The sequence below is a fragment of the Sebastes fasciatus genome, chromosome 8, assembly GCF_043250625.1.
Source record: "Sebastes fasciatus isolate fSebFas1 chromosome 8, fSebFas1.pri, whole genome shotgun sequence".
In the NCBI taxonomy this organism is placed as follows: Eukaryota; Metazoa; Chordata; class Actinopteri; order Perciformes; family Sebastidae; genus Sebastes; species Sebastes fasciatus.
In genome coordinates this window covers 24,001,413-24,019,407 of record NC_133802.1, presented here as the reverse complement: position 1 = coordinate 24,019,407, position 17,995 = coordinate 24,001,413, and the positions used below count along the sequence as shown (strand labels likewise).

At 40.5% G+C, this 17,995-nt stretch overlaps 2 protein-coding genes and 1 long non-coding RNA gene across 4 annotated transcripts in view; 2 read left to right on the top strand and 1 right to left on the bottom strand.

Annotated features, from left to right (window-relative positions):
• Positions 1 to 1,272: 1,272 nt before the first annotated feature.
• Positions 1,273 to 15,087, bottom strand: elapor1 (endosome-lysosome associated apoptosis and autophagy regulator 1). The gene is made up of 22 exons (XM_074644513.1): positions 14,886 to 15,087; positions 13,103 to 13,223; positions 11,806 to 11,986; positions 11,563 to 11,710; positions 11,389 to 11,469; positions 11,187 to 11,292; positions 9,907 to 10,056; positions 9,461 to 9,549; positions 9,090 to 9,264; positions 8,389 to 8,517; positions 7,182 to 7,272; positions 6,974 to 7,079; positions 6,747 to 6,884; positions 5,880 to 6,143; positions 5,050 to 5,226; positions 4,817 to 4,967; positions 4,308 to 4,401; positions 4,034 to 4,135; positions 3,705 to 3,831; positions 2,628 to 2,806; positions 2,330 to 2,495; positions 1,273 to 2,242 (listed from the first exon to the last, which is right to left on the bottom strand). Exons 1-22 carry the CDS (start codon positions 14,961 to 14,963, stop codon positions 2,156 to 2,158), a joined length of 2,940 nt encoding a protein of 979 aa, XP_074500614.1. The 5' UTR covers positions 14,964 to 15,087; the 3' UTR covers positions 1,273 to 2,155.
• On the top strand, positions 4,813 to 6,955 carry LOC141772956 (uncharacterized). Its single transcript, XR_012594981.1, has 3 exons — positions 4,813 to 4,950; positions 5,065 to 5,241; positions 6,691 to 6,955. It is a non-coding gene; the product is annotated as an uncharacterized LOC141772956 (long non-coding RNA).
• Positions 15,088 to 16,110: 1,023 nt separating the features above from the next.
• cfap276 (cilia and flagella associated protein 276) overlaps positions 16,111 to 17,995 on the top strand; it is a 50,070-nt gene continuing 48,185 nt past the window's right edge. The window contains exons 1-5 of one of the 2 annotated variants that reach the window (XM_074644511.1): positions 16,112 to 16,294; positions 17,174 to 17,290; positions 17,392 to 17,507; positions 17,599 to 17,690; positions 17,827 to 17,927. In XM_074644511.1, the coding sequence (XP_074500612.1) occupies positions 16,220 to 16,294; positions 17,174 to 17,290; positions 17,392 to 17,507; positions 17,599 to 17,683 (393 nt within the window). In that variant the 5' untranslated portion in view covers positions 16,112 to 16,219 and the 3' untranslated portion in view covers positions 17,684 to 17,690; positions 17,827 to 17,927. Of the gene's footprint in view, positions 16,295 to 17,173; positions 17,291 to 17,391; positions 17,508 to 17,598; positions 17,691 to 17,826; positions 17,928 to 17,995 lie in introns of those variants that run through there. The other variant, XM_074644512.1, reaches the window with a different exon arrangement.

Below are 17,995 nucleotides of genomic sequence, written 5' to 3'. Positions count from 1 at the left end.
CAACCGGGAAAATTTAAAAATGAGACAGCGCCTCGACAAAATAGTTAAAGGTCCCATATCGTGCTCATTTTCAGGTTCATACTTGTATTTTGTGTTTTTACTAGAACATGTTTTCATGCTATAATGTTAAAAAACTAATTATTTTCCTCATACTGTCCGCCTGAATACTCTCTACCCTCTTACCCTCTGTCTGAAACGCTCCATTTTAGTGCATTTCAACAGAATTGCAAAGGAATTGCGTTGCTATGCAACAGTGTGGGTCCATGTTTTCTTCCTGTCAGCTGATGTTATTTACATCCACTGCAACAGGAAATAAACTGGGACACATTTAGAATGTTTATGTTTAAAACCGTGTAATGGTCTAAATATTGTATATTTGTGACATCACAAATGGACAGAAATCCAAACGGCTTGTTTCAAACACACAATTTCTGAATACGGGCTGTGTGTGTATTTCTCCGTATATTGGGCGTTTTGATAGTTTAACAGTATTTATATAGCACTTAAACCTGCTTTATGATGTAAAAGACATGAAAATCTCACTTTTTACAATATGGGACCTATGGGATTTATCACCTTTTAACCTCACTCTTTTCGATTTGAACGAATTTGGTCCGTAATGTTTGGATATAGAACTGCCATTAGAACCATCTTACTTTTTACTAGGAATATTACCAGGAAACGTGGAGGACAACAATCAGATCAATCCGTCTTTTGTTTATTGTATATCTTTCCTTCATTCACCTAAATGTATTCTGTAACCTGTGATCCTATGGATAGGTGGGTGGGTAGGGAGGGGGATAGGGAAGGGAATTTGGACTTAACTTTGTAAACAGATCTGATGAATGATATCTATTTTGTAAAAAATATTGACAATGCAGCAGAATGGCCGGGCGGTGTTACATTATTTATATTATTGGATTATTAATGCATTAACATGTAAACAGCATTTTAATGTTGCAGATGGTCAAGGTGGAGTTTACTTTTAACATTTTTATATACTGTTGGGTAGTATAAGTATATAAGTATAACAATAGCCTACATAATATTTTATAAGATCAACACATGTTGCATGTAAAATCTTAATCTGCAAATAACTAGTATAGCTGTCATATAAATGTTAAAAGGAGTAAAAAGAAGTACCATATTTCTTTCTGAATTGTAGTGAAGTAGAGGTATAAAGTAGCAGAAAATGAAAGTACTTCAGTGCAGTGCTTGAGTAAATGTTCCACTGCTGCTTATAATGATGTGATATTTAAGATAAGTGTTGTGTGTAGTGTAATTTCATTCTTCCATGTAAAATTGCAGAAAAGAGAAACATTTTTGATTAATCTCATGTATTTCTGTTTTGCCCAGTTTGACTTAAATATCATGACATGTAGATTCAACAATCTTTGGTGAAATATTTATCTATTACATTAAAATTCACACAAACACATTTTTATACAGAGCTATTTTTTTAATATAAGGCACATGAAACTGCATATAAACATTTAAAGTAGTAACATAAAAATATTATAATATACATAATGTGAAATTATTTTCATGCTTTGCAATATGATCTTACGAAGAGTACCTGAAGGCAGCACAAGAGGTTATTCCTAATTTCTAGAGATGTACATTTGTTGTTGTTTTTTTTATTGTACAAAATGTCTTTACTTCACAATAAAGCAAGATTTTATCATAACCTTAGGGTGCAGAAAAGGTTATCAGAAGCTGTAGCAAATATAATTCAACATTAAGACTGAACTGGATGGCTGGTCTAATAAAAAACATACAAACAAACCTAATAAAAATAAAAGAAGAAAATAGAAACAAAATGAAATACACACAATCACAGTCTCACACATCTACCATAATTGTAACTTCAATCCACAGTTTGGTTTTTATAGCATTTTAAAATACACCATTGGGCTTTAAAAATGCTGGATATCCCCAATATGGAGACTTTCTATTATATTGTCTAATGTATGACAAATAATAAAAAAAAAAAAGGTAATTCTTAACATTATTTTAAAACTCCCGCAGTAAGCCTATATCTTTTGTAATAAATAAAATGCATTCAACAGCCCATCTCTGTTTTCTCTTGGAGCTGTTTATCTAAAGTTTAACACTTCCCCTGCAGACTGGTAGAAGGATCCGTTCATCCTCTGAATTAAGCGTCATCTGAGTCTTCCTCTTCTATGAATTGGCGTGAATATGATGATTTAAGTGGAACTGAGTCAAATCCATCTGCTGTCCTCTGAAAAACACATTGAAAATAACACAAAGCATGAGAAGAAGTTGCATTATAGGTAGCTTGATGTGTGTGAACGTAGGAGTCACTGACCTCTCGGGAGAAGGACTTAATTTTGGTGAAGAAGGATTTCTTGGTGAGGTCCATGAGGTCGTCCTCTGCGTCCTCTCCCTCCATTATTGCACAGCTGTCTGCGGTGGGCAGCTCACACTCTTTACCCCCAGAGCTCATCATCAGCTTGGAGTACTTATACTGCAACCTGCAGACAGAGAGAACAGCATCTTGTCAACACAAATTACAGTTTGGAGTTTTCACACTATTAGCTTTAATCTTATTTACTAGTATGACATATCAGTGCTACTAAAGGAAATGTGAAGGTCAGCAGTCTCACTTGCGTGTCTTCTTCCAGAAATAGCAGCTGATACTGATGAGCAGCACAGCAGCGATGGTTCCCGTGGAAACGCCGAACTTGAGCCAGAAATCCAGAGTCACACAAGCGCTGACTTTTTGTTCCGGTAGTGACTCTCCGCCGTAACACTGCAACGGCTGCTGCCACACATAGGTGGTTCTCTGAAACACACACAAACACACACACACACACACACAGATAGTAAGAGATGCCTTGGTCACATATCAGTTAACGACTTGAATCCTAATGTTTTCAGTGTTTTTCCTTACAGGATTAAGGAGCTTTAGAGGAGTTTGTAGGCAGATTTTGCTACCGTTTGACAGAGCCAGTCTAGCTGTTTTCCCCTGTTTCCAGTCTTTATGCTAAGCTAAGCTCTCCGCCAGAAAGCAAATACGCATATTTCTCAAAATGTCGAACTATTCCTTTAAATGTCCCTAAGAAGTAACATAAAACATCATGTATCTGTGTTTTCCAGTGCTTCACTGTGTATGTATCGCATTTACAGTACCTTAAGTGAAATCTAAGACGGAGCTAAATGATCATATAAAATGGAAAATTTGAACTGAAAACACACTGGGAAAGAGTTAAAGACAAAAACACGGACAACTCCCAGACCGGACAACGTTGTGGTAGCAACCTGTCAATCACAAGGTAGCCACGCCTTAAAGCATCCCCTGCTTTATGGTCTATTTGACTCTAAATGGGACCATAATTTACTAAATGAACATCATGCTGTATGGAAAAAGACTTGAAACTAGAGATTGAGACCATAAACTCATGTTTACAATGTTTACTGAGGTAATAAATCAAGTGAGAAGTAGGCTCATTTTCTCATAGACTCCTTTTTGCAACCAGAGGAGTCGCCCCCTGCTGGCTATTAGAAAGAACGCAAGTTTAAGGCACTTCTGCATTGGCTTCAGTTCTCACTTTCAATGTGACTACGTCCACTTCTTATATACAGTCTATGATTTCTCCCCACACGACACAAGTTTGTGATGGACCTGTGATGGGTTTGTGGGTTGAGGAGGTCAAATTATTTTTGTGCCTGTGCAGCACTACCTGTATTCCCTGGATGCAAGCGCTGACAATCTCTCTGTAGTGGTTTTTGGTGCAGAGTGGACACGCGTGCTGGTTCTGCCACAGAAAGTGGTAAGTACAACCATCACACGTCCCCTCTGAGCAGTTACTGTGGAGGAAAACAGAGATAAGAGCGATTATTACACTCTTTACGTGATGAAAATCATCTTAGAGGAGTCACTTTGTCCACAGTTCAGATTCTCAGGAGCTCAGCATGTGACATGTTGTATTGCATTATGTGTGTCGAATCAAATATTGTCCGGACAACTCTTGTGAGGCCAAAAGTTGAGCTTGGTCACAGTGACAGATACCTCGGCAGCGTGATGTAGTCTTTAGCGGTCACTGTGGGGTCACATCTCAGTCTGACGGTGGAGGATCGGCCTTGTTTACAAGCCTGAGTCGTCTCACTGGACCTGGAGACAGAAAGGATTCTTGATTACATTTCATACTTCAACAAATGATAAAACTTCCAGCATCAAATGTTTATATTAATAAAATAAAATGACATACAGTATATTATTACTATCAAAAAACATGTATTTGAAAGTACCACAGTGGATGAGTGCAGCAAATTAAATGATCTACTTGTAATAGAAGATGACATCTGGCAGGCCGGACGCAGAGGGAAACAGCCATGTTGGAGATGAGATGCTACTGAGGCTCGTATCGGTGGTCACACCTTCAGAATAAGAGGACATGCAGCGTATTTATCTAACATGCACACAATCTAAAGCAATCCCACAAAGCGATGTATGTCTCGACCCTTTGATACAGGCTGCATATGTCTGTGAGATTTGAGCCATTTAATCAAAGAGCGATTTTCACTTTTTAGAAATTTTAGAGGCCTGAAAAGGTAAAACTAGACTATCAAAACAGTCTACCTGAAGATCTGAGGGACTCTTTTTAGCCTATAGATATTATCCTACATCCCAGCAGACTAAACAATATAACATAAATGGCAATGTGTGTTGCCCTTAATTTATATAATTTTTAACACACTTTTCCACTTATTAATAAATTTAGTGTGTTGAATAAACCGGTAAACATTTCCTCTCTTTTACAGTAATAGATGTTCTGCAGTATTCAGTCCGTACCGATGAGTGAGTCACCGATGATGAACGGCTGCGTGGACACCACGCTCTGACTCCTGATGTCAGAGGGAACCACAGTGGACTGACAGACGTAACCTTTGACCTCTCTCCCGCCCTCTGTCACATTTTCCACACAGGTAGCCGGCACTCTGCCCTGTAAGAGAAACACAGACAGCAGGTTTAAATGCAACGTCAAATTCAATTTTACAAAGAAAAAAAAGTCATTAGCTTCTCACCTCTTTCCCACACAGACCCAGATTAAAGCGATGGAAGTATCTCAGGCCTTTGCTGGTGAAGCGGGGGCTGCTGTGGAAGCCGGTGACGTTGGACAGAGGAGAGAAGTCATAGTGCAGCGGCGCGCCTCCGTTCGTCTGCACGTCCAACGCACAGTCGCTGAGACAAGCTGTGTAGGCCTGCAGGATGGAGAGGTACGTATTGTGTTTACAGTGGGTGGAATAATCTCATGTACGGGCTGTGGGAAATAAAACAACTGCAAAAGGCCGATATCAGCTGGAATACGGAGGCATGTAAACACCTTACTCTACCTGCTGTTACAATAGAGAGCGTCTTATCCATGAAGTTTATTTGTTTTTTTGTGTTTTTAGAGCTGTGTTTTTGTCTTGTTTAAAATTAGATATGTGAAGGCTACATGATGTGGGTCGATATATATATTTGGGAAATATTTTTAAAAGAAGGCAAGTATGCCGTAGTGTCCAACTCCAACGTTGCATACTGTACGATTTCACTGGAAATAGCATGCAATTTGCGTACTATTGGTTTCATATTAAGGTTTCAGACATAATAAAAAATCTCACATCCTGTTTTCTTTATTCATTTAACTGTCTAATTATATTTTATGTAAATTTGTATTCCTTTTTAAAGCCCAATGCACACCCTCTGTGAGTATTTGTAAAAGTAAATTCCTCTCAGGTCGTTAAAACACCAAAAACCTACAAAGAACCCCATGGACATGACCTCTGTGTCCTCAACAGCCCTGCATACATAGATTTAGTAACAGTAATAGATTTAGTCAAGAATTTGACTCAGATTTTGTTCCCATCATTACCTTGTTTCTCTGTGTGTTCGGTCCACACTGAACACAAGCGGCCTCTCCAACAGGATGATTGGCCCTGATGAAGGTGTTCGGCGGGCAGCTCTTACACGCTCCGGTCCCATTGACCATGTAGTGTCCCGGCGGGCAGGGAACACAGGCGGAGCCGGCCTCGGCGGAGCTCAGGGCACAGCGGCGACACTCAGAGGCCACGCCACCGATCACATTGGTGATGTGGATGGAGAAGATCTTTGCAGCATCAGCGCTGTATTTCCTCTCCTGAGGGGAGACAAACACAAGCTGTCATTCACCAGCTGAGTCCCTCTACATTTTCAGGATTTTTTATCAGTCTATACCTGCTTTCTACTCAGTTCTCATGTAGTTCATGTTCTGTGTTTCAAAGTAGACACAAAGCTCCAAACTGCCCTCTAGAGTTCAGTGCAATAACCCACTCACTTGCAAACTCACTCTCAGTGCTAAAACACTCCACAAAATCAGCAAAAGCAAACATGATGCTACAGCAGTGTGTCATAACAAATTCTAGTGAGAATTTTAAACATATTACAGCCATAATTTGTAAATTAAGTCACTATATTTTATCTCTAAATTTGCACACTGTTCCTTTAAAATCAGACATTACAAAGTGTTGTACTGAGGGAGAAATGAAAAAGTAGAAACGATGAGAGAGACAAGAGTATATATGTACACATATATAAACACAGACACAAAATGTACATACTAATACATATAAATCTATAGGATGAAGGGAACTGAATGAGACAGCGATTAACTTTTTTCTACCTATTACTTTAAAATGATTTTTAAGGCTGAGGGACTAAAGCTGTTGGAGGGTCATAGATCAAGAGTGATATTGTGTCTCACCACGTCGAGTTCCTCTGTTCGTCGAAACGTCCAGGTGAAGCTGACGGTGCTGTTGCTCTGGATCACGTAGGAGTACGACTGTTTGCTGTTGCTGCCTTTCCAATGCTCCACCACATCATTATTCCACTGGTTATAACCCTGCAGAGAAATACATACATACCTCATATATACATATTCATTCTGATGGCAAGCTTTACTTCTTTATATGTTGGAACATTTCTCCTCACTGCCAAGAAGTAAAATTTGCACTCGGCTGTACACGTGGTCTCGAAGACGAAGGTGATGCGAGACAGTTCACTGCTTTCACTGACTTTGGTGACAGACTGAGGCAGCCTATGGAAACAAGGGATTTTTCATTCAGTGTTTACAACTGGGATATAGTGTATACTTTATATAGATGCTTAATTCCTTTAGGGAGCATGTTTGACTTCTCACCTGTATCCAGAGACGTTGAGCGTGAGCATCAGGTAGTCTGTGTCCTGATCCCCGGGTGTGGTGTAGACATACTCTCCAGCCACCTCCCATGCTGTCGTAACAAGTAACATTAAAACAAAACAGTAACACACTTCAATGCTATCCTTCTAGTAATGCAGACTCACAATAATTCAGGTGCACCATCTTTAAAATAACTCCTCTAACATACTTATACTGTAAATTATGATCAAACCATAAGTTACTACCACATGTCAGTTGTCCCCAAACTGACCACTTTTCTATCATACTTTTTATGGATATTTTACATTATATTCAATGCATAACAATAACAGTACAGAACACCTGATAAACTGTACAACTAACCCAAATAGTGAACACAATAACTGCAGGAAGTTTGTGAAAAATTAGCAAATTTGAGCAGATTATTTCCTGTGAATATTGCATCAGAGATGACTTTTCCTGTAATTTTTTAGGAACTTTAAATACAATTCTCTGTCTGAATTATGTCTTTTTTTAAGTTTTAACAATCATACACATTTAATAGGCTTCTTTTTTGACAAATTCAAATGTTGTCTTCTTCCTGATACTTGGCCATTGTTCTATTAGTTCTTTGGTTGTTTTAACTGGGTACTTTTCTAAAGCAGGACGAGGACGCTGTTTAGCAGAGGAAGGCTCTGTTAGAATAACTTGTGTTCAGGTGTTCACCGTGCCTTTATCCTGTTTATATATTAAATAATAATCCAAACTTAGAAAATTTCAAACAATTTAATTTATTTTTCTTCACAGAAATGAATAAAATTCTGAGATATAGGCCAACTGTATATATTTTTAAGAAGGAGGAGAGGAGGAGTTCCCAGGTTGTGAACCAGCGCTATAAGTAATGCAGAGTTTGAACACGTAAGTCAATTTTTTACCTTAGAAATAGTAGTTTGACAAAATAACCTTACCAGCTTTTGAACCTTTGTACTTGAACAATATTTTATGCACTACATCCTGTATTTTACTCTCCATATCTCTTTGTCCTTATCTTACATTTTTCCTATTCACTATAATTGCTTTTTGGATGTTCATTTGTCCTTCAACCTCTGGCTGTTTTAGTAATTCTGTCACCCTTCTGTTCTGTGCTTTTAGAGTATTTTCTTTCTGACTGTGGTGATTATCATTCTGCTGCTGTGCTGTCTGTGTTGCCTGATATGAAGTTTCTCACCCGTGCTGTGTTCGGAGTCGCCAAACTCTCTGCGGAAGATGGTGCTCTTCATGTTGCTCGGCATTGTGTTCCACCATTTGTACTCGAGACCCACCACTGGCTCCGTGCCCACGGGGCACTTAGCACAGGCTGTTGTGAGTAAATAATGTGTTATTATGTCAGGGAACACATTAAAAAAACTGGAAAATAAAACAGGAAACATTCAGAGTTCAAAACTTTTTTGACAGTTTTATATATATATTTTTTTTTTACATGTATTACTCTGCAGTCAAGACATCTAATCAATTTTAATGATTTTTACAGCAACACTGCTGACTCTTTTTCGTACAAAGGTTATAAATTATCATTTATTAAAACCATATTAAAGGACCAGTGTGTAACATTTCGGGGATCTAATAGCAGAAATGGAACATAATATTCATAACTATGTTTTCTTTAGTGTATAATCACCCTGCAGTGTATTTGCACTCGGCAGCTCACATTACCAGTGTCTTGTAAAGGGAGGAGTGAGCGGAGGAGGTACTCAGTTGGTTGCAATCTGCAACCGAACCACTATATGCCATTAAATCTTACACACTGTGCCTTTAACTGATATTTTAATGTCAAATGATCAACAGCTTTGGTAAGTACACATGTATGACAGTACAACATAAGTCTGACATGCATGTAAGATAGAGTTGAGGAGTGTACTGATTCTGTACCTGTTCCGTTTGAGTAGAAATCTCTGTTGCAGGGTTCACAGGTGGAGTTGGTGACGAAGAAACCCGGGTTACATGGAGGGCAGGTTTGCTTCTCCCCTGATGCGGGCAGCTTCACGGCTCCTTTAACAGTTTCACTGCAGATCTTTGGTTCGATCCACTTGTACATGAGCTGAGTCTGAGACACACAGCGAGGCAGACATGAATACATGAAAAAAGCCACCAGAAGCCCAGATAATTCATATGTAAAGAAACCTAATAGTTACACCAGATGGCTGCTAGATACTTTCAAGGTGAAATCTCCCTCTGTTTGTGTGTTTGCCTCTACTGAACTCTGCCTCCACACACACACGTCACGTCATTTTCTACTTTACCTTTCCCTCAGAGTCACAGGGAGTGTGGGTGTAGAAGTAGTCACTGTTTGTACACGCAGGTCTCGGTTTGCAGCTCCCTGAACCAGCCTCTGGAAAAACAGAAACCGAGCCAGAGGGTGGTGGCGGGCGGGGACGAGGGAAAACACACAGCTCACATTAAGATCCAGAGATAAGACAAACCTCACACACTTAGGCAGTAAATGCAGTATTTGCATGCAGATTACCTTGCGTGTGTGTGTGCGTTAGTGTCTGTGTGTGTGTGTGTGTGTGTGTGTGCGTTGGTGTCTGTGTGTGTGTGTGTGTGTGTGTGTGTGTGTGTGTGTGTGTGTGTGTGTGTGTGTGTGTGTGTGTGTGTGACAACATGCAAATGACGAGTTAAAGAGTACGCTGATCAATGATATGACTGGAGTTTGTGGTCAGGGCGTTAAAAATGCAAACATGCATACCTGAATATGTGTCTTTTTCACACTGATGGCAAACGGTGGCACCCTTGTTGGAGTAGCTCTCAGCAGGGCAGGGGGTACAGCGGGCGGATCCTGGTTTGGCACTGTGTGTGCCGGGTTTACAATGGAAACACTCTGATGTGTAGGCCACCCCTGGAAGAACACCAGCAATCAACTTGCAATCATTACCAGGAAAAAGGAGTTAAAAGAGGACCTGCTATGCTTATTTTTAGGTTCATACGTGTATTTGGAGTTTTTACTAGAACATGTTTACAAGCTTTAATGTTTAAAAAACACTTTACTTTTCTCAGACCGGCTGTGCTGCAGCATCTCTTTTCACCCTCTGTCTGTCTGAAACGCTCTGTTTTAGCTCCTGCCTCCCAAAAAGCCCAGTCTGCCCTGATTGGTCAGCTGGCCCACTGTTGCGATTGGTCAACCGAACCAAACTCTTCGGCTTCGCTCCAGCTCCGCTAGCTTTGTTTGAGGGCGTGCCAAACTAGCCGCTAGGCAAAATGTGTTACTTGGTGACATCACCATGCTACGGAAGAAAAGGCGGGACTTCAAGCCAAGCCCCAAGGAAGAGCACTGTGAAGCAAATTTTCGTAGTGGCCAAACGGTGGTACTACAACGTCCGAGTCCGTCACGTGATGCCATTGGGCAAAACAAATATTTTTTCCCATAGACTAACATTGGGAAAGAGATGTCTGTAACTCAGCGGATAATTTTTTTTGAGGTAAATCAACTTCCCAGTACGAACACTCTAATAGCCCTTATTTAAATCATTAGGTCTTAAAAGCTGTAAAACGCACTAATAGCTGAATCCAGAATTATTTCCTTTCCTCTGTTCATGTGAATGAGACCCAGACCGAGGCTGGAGCGAGGGCTGGGAGACGGAGTTAAAGGAAATGCTACTGCGCCTGCACTATGGGCCCAATGGATGCGGAAGATCGCCGGATGATCCGGGTACTTTATCACTCGGCAGTTGAGCCATTTTGGCTTCGTGCTCCACTGAGTAACTCTCATAGGAATGAACGAGAGCCGTCTCCAACGCTGTTTCCAGTTCTCTTAATACATACATGCTTCAAGCGAGGTGTTTCAGACAGTTCAGGAGCAGTGTTTCTGTGGGGGAAAGTAACTCCCTTTGGAGTGGACTTCGGGCTTTGAAACTTTGCAGACCTTTTATATGCACAAAAAACTATATAACACACTAAAAGGAAAGGGACCAACCACAAAAGCATAATAGGTCCTCTTTAAGACTGCTGCACACAAACATCATGATCTACCTGAGATGGCGATGTTTCTTAACAGCACGGGGTTGACAGTGCTGCCCTGCAGAGTATACGCAGTCGTCCTCCAATACAGCACATTGTTGCCGCTGTTAAGCTCAACCTGCACAGAGTGAATGTGAACGTGAGGGAGGAACAAAAGAGAGCTCTTCTAATCTGAATTATCCAGAATGTAATGAAGTGCTACACTCAGACAAACCATGTATTTGCTGAAGTTGCTCTCGGAGATCTTCATCCACCTCCTCTTAGAGTCTGTAGACTGACACTGGTCATTCTGAACCTACGGTGGGGAGAAAAGAGCCAGAGGTGACCAAACAAACCACCTAAAAACAGCCATCTTTGTCAACATCAACAGTCATTTTAAAACACTTACAAAGAACTCAAAGTAAATGCTGCTGTCAGGGTAGGAATATTCAAAGGACACGGTTCCAGGTTTCTTCAGGCTCACAGCGTAGGACAGCGTTGCAGTGCACTCATCTGCGTTTGAGGCTACGTAATCGCCCTTTGGTATCCAGGTTGAGCTGGAGAAACATCAGCAGCAGAGTAGTTTGATCATTTTCTTGAAACTAAGAAACCAAGACTCATAAAAACAACAACTGCTGAGGTATATACTAACTTGGAGCAGTCTGTGGGGTCATCATTGCCGTTCGTGGTCACCCCGTGGGTGACAAAACCAGACGGCAGGCTGTCCCACTCATCAAAGGCCACGCCGGTGCCCAGAGAGTAGGTGCCTACAGCACACTTCTGGCACTGCTGCGACTGCATGTCGAGGAACTCCCCCTCGCTACAGGAGAAGGCTGTAAGATGAAAAGAAAGAGAGAGGCCACATTGGAAATGTATCATGGCGACAACTTGACAAGAGACAGACAGAGGATAAAGTGTGGTAACAATTTAAGATTTACATGTTAAAGGTACAGTGTGTAGGATTTTGTGGCATCTAGTGGCGTGGTTGTAGATTGCAACCAACTGAGTTCCCCTCCTCTCACTCCTTCCTTTCCAAGATTGTGGTGCAAAACCGTGGTGACGCCGTTCGCCTCCCTCAGAGGTCATCCTTACCATAATAACACTACTTTGGGAGCAACGGAGGTCAGACGGCGGCTGGCGGGACCACGGTTTTGCACTCTGCGGCTCACATTTCTGCAGTTTCATAAGCATGTTGGAGAACTACGGTGGCCTTCAGGTAACGTAAAAACATGAGAGGCTTTCTCTAGAGTCAGTGTTTGGTTTGTCCGTTCTGGGCTACTGTAAAAACATGGCGGACTCTGTCTCCCTATGTAGATAGGAACGGCTCATTCTAAGCTAACGATTCTTAGTTTCAGATCCCCTGAAATGTTACACACTGCCCCTTTAAAGGTCCAGTGTGTAGGATCTGGTGGTATCTAGCGGGGAGGTGACGAGATTGCAGCCAACTGAAGCCTCTCCCGTGTGCCAAGCATGTTGGAGAGCTGCAGTGGTGGACGCGAAAATGTGAATATCCCCCTAGAGCCATTTGTAAGAGTAGCATAGGTCATTTGGAGCAGAGCCAGTGCATAGAGTGTGTGTACATGGGAAGTGAGTGGTAAAGCAAAAGAGATAGTGGCGGCAACGGGAGCGAGTAACGTTATTGACTACGGCCCAAGCAGTTTGGTTGGCTGTTCTGGGCTACTGTAGAAATACGGCGGTGCAACATGGTGGACTCCGTGAAGAGGACCCGCTCTCTATGTAGATATAAACAGCTCATTCTAAGCTAACGAAAACACAACGACTCTTATTATCAGGTGATTATACACTAAAGAAAACATACTTATTAATATTATATTCCATTTCTGCCAATAGATCCCCCTAATTGTTACACATTGTTCCTTTAAAGCTGTGATTCAGATTGAGTGTGTGCATAAAATGTATAAAAGGAGATATAAGAGTAGGACACTCACTGCACTGAGTGCCTTTGACTGGATCTGGGAGGCCTGTGCATATGTCGGCTTTGTTGGGAACCGCCACTCGCCATCGTGACCCGAGCACGTCACACTCTGTGTACTCAAAGTGATAATCCGACTGCAGGGACAAAACACAGGTGTTAGTTTCACACAGCTGGATAAAAACACACCACATGCACACCATAGAAGTACATCAAATAACTTTTATTGATACACAAAGTCAGCGTGCATGTGAAGAGCAAATTGGGCTGTCATTAAAATGAGCTCATCAGTTTTATAACTTTGGAATTCCTTTTCCAAAACCAGGCAAGCCTCTTTTCCAAATAAAAGTCACGGCTAATATTTGCCCAGGAGGCCTTCCCAACTGTTGTTTTAATCTCACTCATCAAGGATGTGCTGCTGCTACTCTGCACCAGTAAAACTCCCTTCAGGGTTTATTTGCTCAGCCAAGGGGGTAGAAATGCTGATTAGTCCAGTCCTTCTGTAAACATACAATTTTCAGCATTGTCGCGGAACTTTGGTAACAGCAGGAGCTCAGGTGCAAAGCTTTTGTTGTATTTGTTTGACGTGCTTTTGGAGATACTGACAGTAGGTGACTGACAAACACCATCCCACCCGGAACTATGTAATTTGAGATGTGACATAACGTCAAAGGTTATCATCTTGATGATCTGACACCTTCTGAGTCGCGAGCGAGCACACAGTGTAATCTTGGTCAACAGCGGGCTGTATTATTCCAAGGAAAGCCAGACTAATCCAAGGCCACACACAGCCTTGTGGGATTAATAGTTAACAGAAACACAGCAGCAGCACTCCTCTGGGTCTGTGTTTTCGATTAGAGCTGCCACATTAGCTGTGGTCGGGGGTATCACATGAACGTGTGTTTGGGTGGGAGGACCTGATGTAAAAATGCATCGAAGTGGGGATGTGCTGCAGCCTAATCGCCTCCTTTAAACAAACATGAGGAAACCAAGGCAACGGGACATAATGACCGCTGTGCCTCACGGTCAATGGACTGGCATGGAAACCAACTCACCTCCTTCCCTAAATCATCATCACCTAAAAGCCACAATAGACTCAAACTACAAGAGATCTCTTGTGCTAACTTTTCCTGTACAGCTCTCATATCTTAGTTACACAAACTCTGTGGTAAAAGTATGCTGATAAAAAAGAAATGTTTTGAGTAATATCAAACTGCACTACTATGCAAATTGGAAACAGATACAGAGGGCGAGGAGAGCATGGCAGACGATGTAACATATGGATGTTTTAGTACAACAAGTGTGTGATAACCATAAAAACCCAGAAGCAAGCAGAAGTGACTAATGTAATGTAGTTCGAACACTTGCTAAACATATGTTCATTTCCCACTCACAATATGTGAAGGAGGCCAACGTGTTTTACTTGTCCTGCTAAAATCAACACTGTGGGATTGTTGGAATTCAAATATTCCATTAGAAAATGTACACTTTTCTTTATTTATGTTTAATTTTAAAGGCTAAAAGTCAAACTTGAACAGGTTTCCCTGCATTATCATACATATGTGGAACTGGTTGAAGCTGTTTAAGGGGCCAAATCTTTCAACATTTTCAGAAATGTTGCTATCTTGCTGGATTTAAATGACATTTCCACCTGCTGCTCATTCATAATCAATTACCTGATCAAACCTTAATATATATACATGTATGGAACAATTGAAATCTGAGTAATTTTAGCTTTGGGTCGGTTGTTATTCATAATGTAGAAATGTCAAACAATAAAACAATTTGAATCTCCTCACCTCTTTGCACATGGGCAAGTCCAACTCCGCACAGCTTTGTGCAAAAAGCAGCCAGAGTAAAAGGTGTCGCAGGTGCATCGTCGCCTGCTGTCAGTGCTGAAGTGATGGAGACAGAGTAGCTGAGGGTTGACCTGGCTGCACCCTCAGGTGCTGCTGCTGCTGGGGGCGGGGCTTCACTCTGAACAGTGAACAAATATAACAAATACTGGCAGCTGATTGGCTCAGGTGTTCTTACTCTGAATCATCTTTTAATGGCTGACTGTTGAAACACAGTAGGCCTCACCACATCAGATCTGCTCCCTCTACGGAGTCTTTCAAAGCACAGCTCAAGATCCACCTATTTTCTTTGGCTTTTGAATGTACTTAAATTGTGATGACTAATTGGCCTTTTATAATGCTCATTATAACAGTCTTTTACTCATGGATTTTTATCTTGGTCTCTGTCTGTGGATGTGTGTGATTTTGTTGTCTGCTCTGTTGACCTGTTTTTATTCTGCCTATGTCTGTAAAGCACTTTGGTCAGCTCATGTTGTTTTAAATGTGCTATAGAAATAAATTTGACTTGACCTGACTTTTATTTTACCTACCGTCTGCTGGCATTATTTGGACATTTACTGTAAGAGTGAGACCTACTAATCTTCAAGAAAATATATGAGGCTACTTAGCACTGTATGGGGTTTAAAAAAAGTATATTTATTTAAAGGTAGCAAGTGTCCGTTTTGACATTTTACAACATGTCATACCACTTACACACCAAAAAACTGACAATAACCTGATATTTTCAGGTGGAATTGCATTCATTCATTTCATTCATTCATTTCATTCATTCATTCATTCATTCATTTCATTCTCACAGTGCAATATCATTTTCCACTTGTGCAATTTTGTTAATAGTCTGTTTATTGTCAATACTGTATATACTGCTCCTATTTTGATACTTCCTTCTATTTAAATGGTTCATATTTTGTGTCACTTTCTATAGCTCTTTTTTTTACTGTTAGATGATGCATCTTGTTTTTTGCACTATCCCCTTTGCTGCTGTACACTGCAAATTTCCCCACTGCGGGACTAATAAAGGAATATCTGATCTTATCTTATCTTATTTATGAGGGAAAATAATTTGTAAAATTGTTTAACATGGACCCATGACACGTGGGAGGAGGGAAACATTCTCCAACCATTCTTTTGAAAGGTTTAACCGGAAGTTTGTGGTTGCCTAGAAACCAGTTTGTAAACATTCCAGGGGGGTTCCTCGTTAGTTAGCAGAGAAGCTAACTACAAAAAAGTTACTAATATATGTTTTTAGTCTGCTGAGCTTCGTGTTGTGAGTGAATATGTCCGGCCGGGATCCTTTCCCTCCTACAAAGTTTGAAAACTGCTTCACTCTCGGCGGATTCAGGCCTCAGCAGGTGAGTTTTCATACTGATTAAACATGCTAAACAAAACATAAGCTGTGGAGGGATTTAATTCAAAATACTGACAATTATTTAGGTACTGGACATAAAGCACATTTTTTTCTATTTCTCCTATTCTATTCAATTTTTTATTTCTTTATTTTCTATTTTTCTTTTCTTTGAATGTACATCACCTAACTAGTTACTAAATTCTGTCAATTTAATCCTTTAAATTAGCCTTATTAACCTGCTAGGTAAAACATATCCTGATGGGTTCCTGCTAAAAAATATGAAATAGCCCATAGTTAATGGTGTGATGATTTGATTAAACACCAATAAGGAATATGCAAGATGTAAGCACAAAACTGAAGCTGAAATAATTAAGGTTTTAAAACTAGATCTTGACACAGGGATCAACTTTAAAGTAGTCGTAAGACCCTTGTCACTTGATACTGTGTTTTAGTAGAGCATATTCACATATCTACAAACAAAGTTACAATTAAATGAACACAAACCAGTTGCCCATGGGACCTTGTCCATTTGATAATCAAGCCTTGGGAAGTCAAACAGCAAATATTGAATGAGAAAAGTACATTTTATCTAAATGATGATGATCTAAATATACAGAGTATGAATCTAGTATATCTTTTCCCAAAATACAGTCACCAAAACAGTCCCACATTTCTCCGAGGTTCTTATTTAAGCAAACTATACTTAAAAGCATTTTAAATTTTGTATAAAACATTTACATTTTTGAAGTGTATTTGTTCACTACAGGTGTTACTTCAAGCAACATGCTTGTGTGACACGTTTTTTTCTCAGTCATTGTTGGCTCATTATGTAGATTAAACAATTTATTTGGAATTCATTTTTTTCTCCTTTCCCATTGCACAGAGAAAAACATATGATAAACCAACTCATATGTCCCAAATGGATGAACCCTGGAGTCGTCTCCATGATGCAGCCACTTTGGCCAGCTTCCGACAGAGTGTTATTCATTATGAGCATCAGGTAACCTACAGGGTGACGCAAGATTGTGACCATAACTTATTAAACCAGAAAATTTCTCAACGCAAGTACTTTGAAATGCACCCCTCTTTTCTCAACCTCAGGCTCCAAACGACAGCCTCGACTTCCAACTAAAGTCTGTTTACGATCACCACAAGGACTTCTTCTGGAGAAAGAACCAGATTTTATACCAGAAGGAGACCGTCTCTGAGGACCCCAGGTGGGTGTTTGTGGCCTGGCAGTACAATTTCATTGTGTTGGCAGTGGCATTACAACCCTGTTCATTTATCATTTGAAATGTGAATTTACAGGAAGCAGGACATACTGGAAAAGGAACAAGAGGACATCAGAGTGTGGGTCGATCCACAGAGGATCTCCATTCACAGCATCAAGTGAAGCTCAGGTGAAGTTCAGTTATATCATGATCCCCAGTTATTGCAGCAGGTGTCTGTGTGGATAAATTAATATAAAGAAATCTAAAACTTCGGATTCAAATCCCTGACCGATAGAATCCGCAATGTCCTTTTTTCCCTCCACAGGCACCAGGGGGCATGATGGCAGCTTCTATAACGCTTCCAGTACTACCATCTAACTGCCACCAATATGAGAGCTCTGTAAATAAAGGGGTTGTTTCAGCGAATTTGTGTACTGCTTGTGTTTATCCAAATGCCATACATAGAAAACTGAATACTGAAGGGTGATTCATGG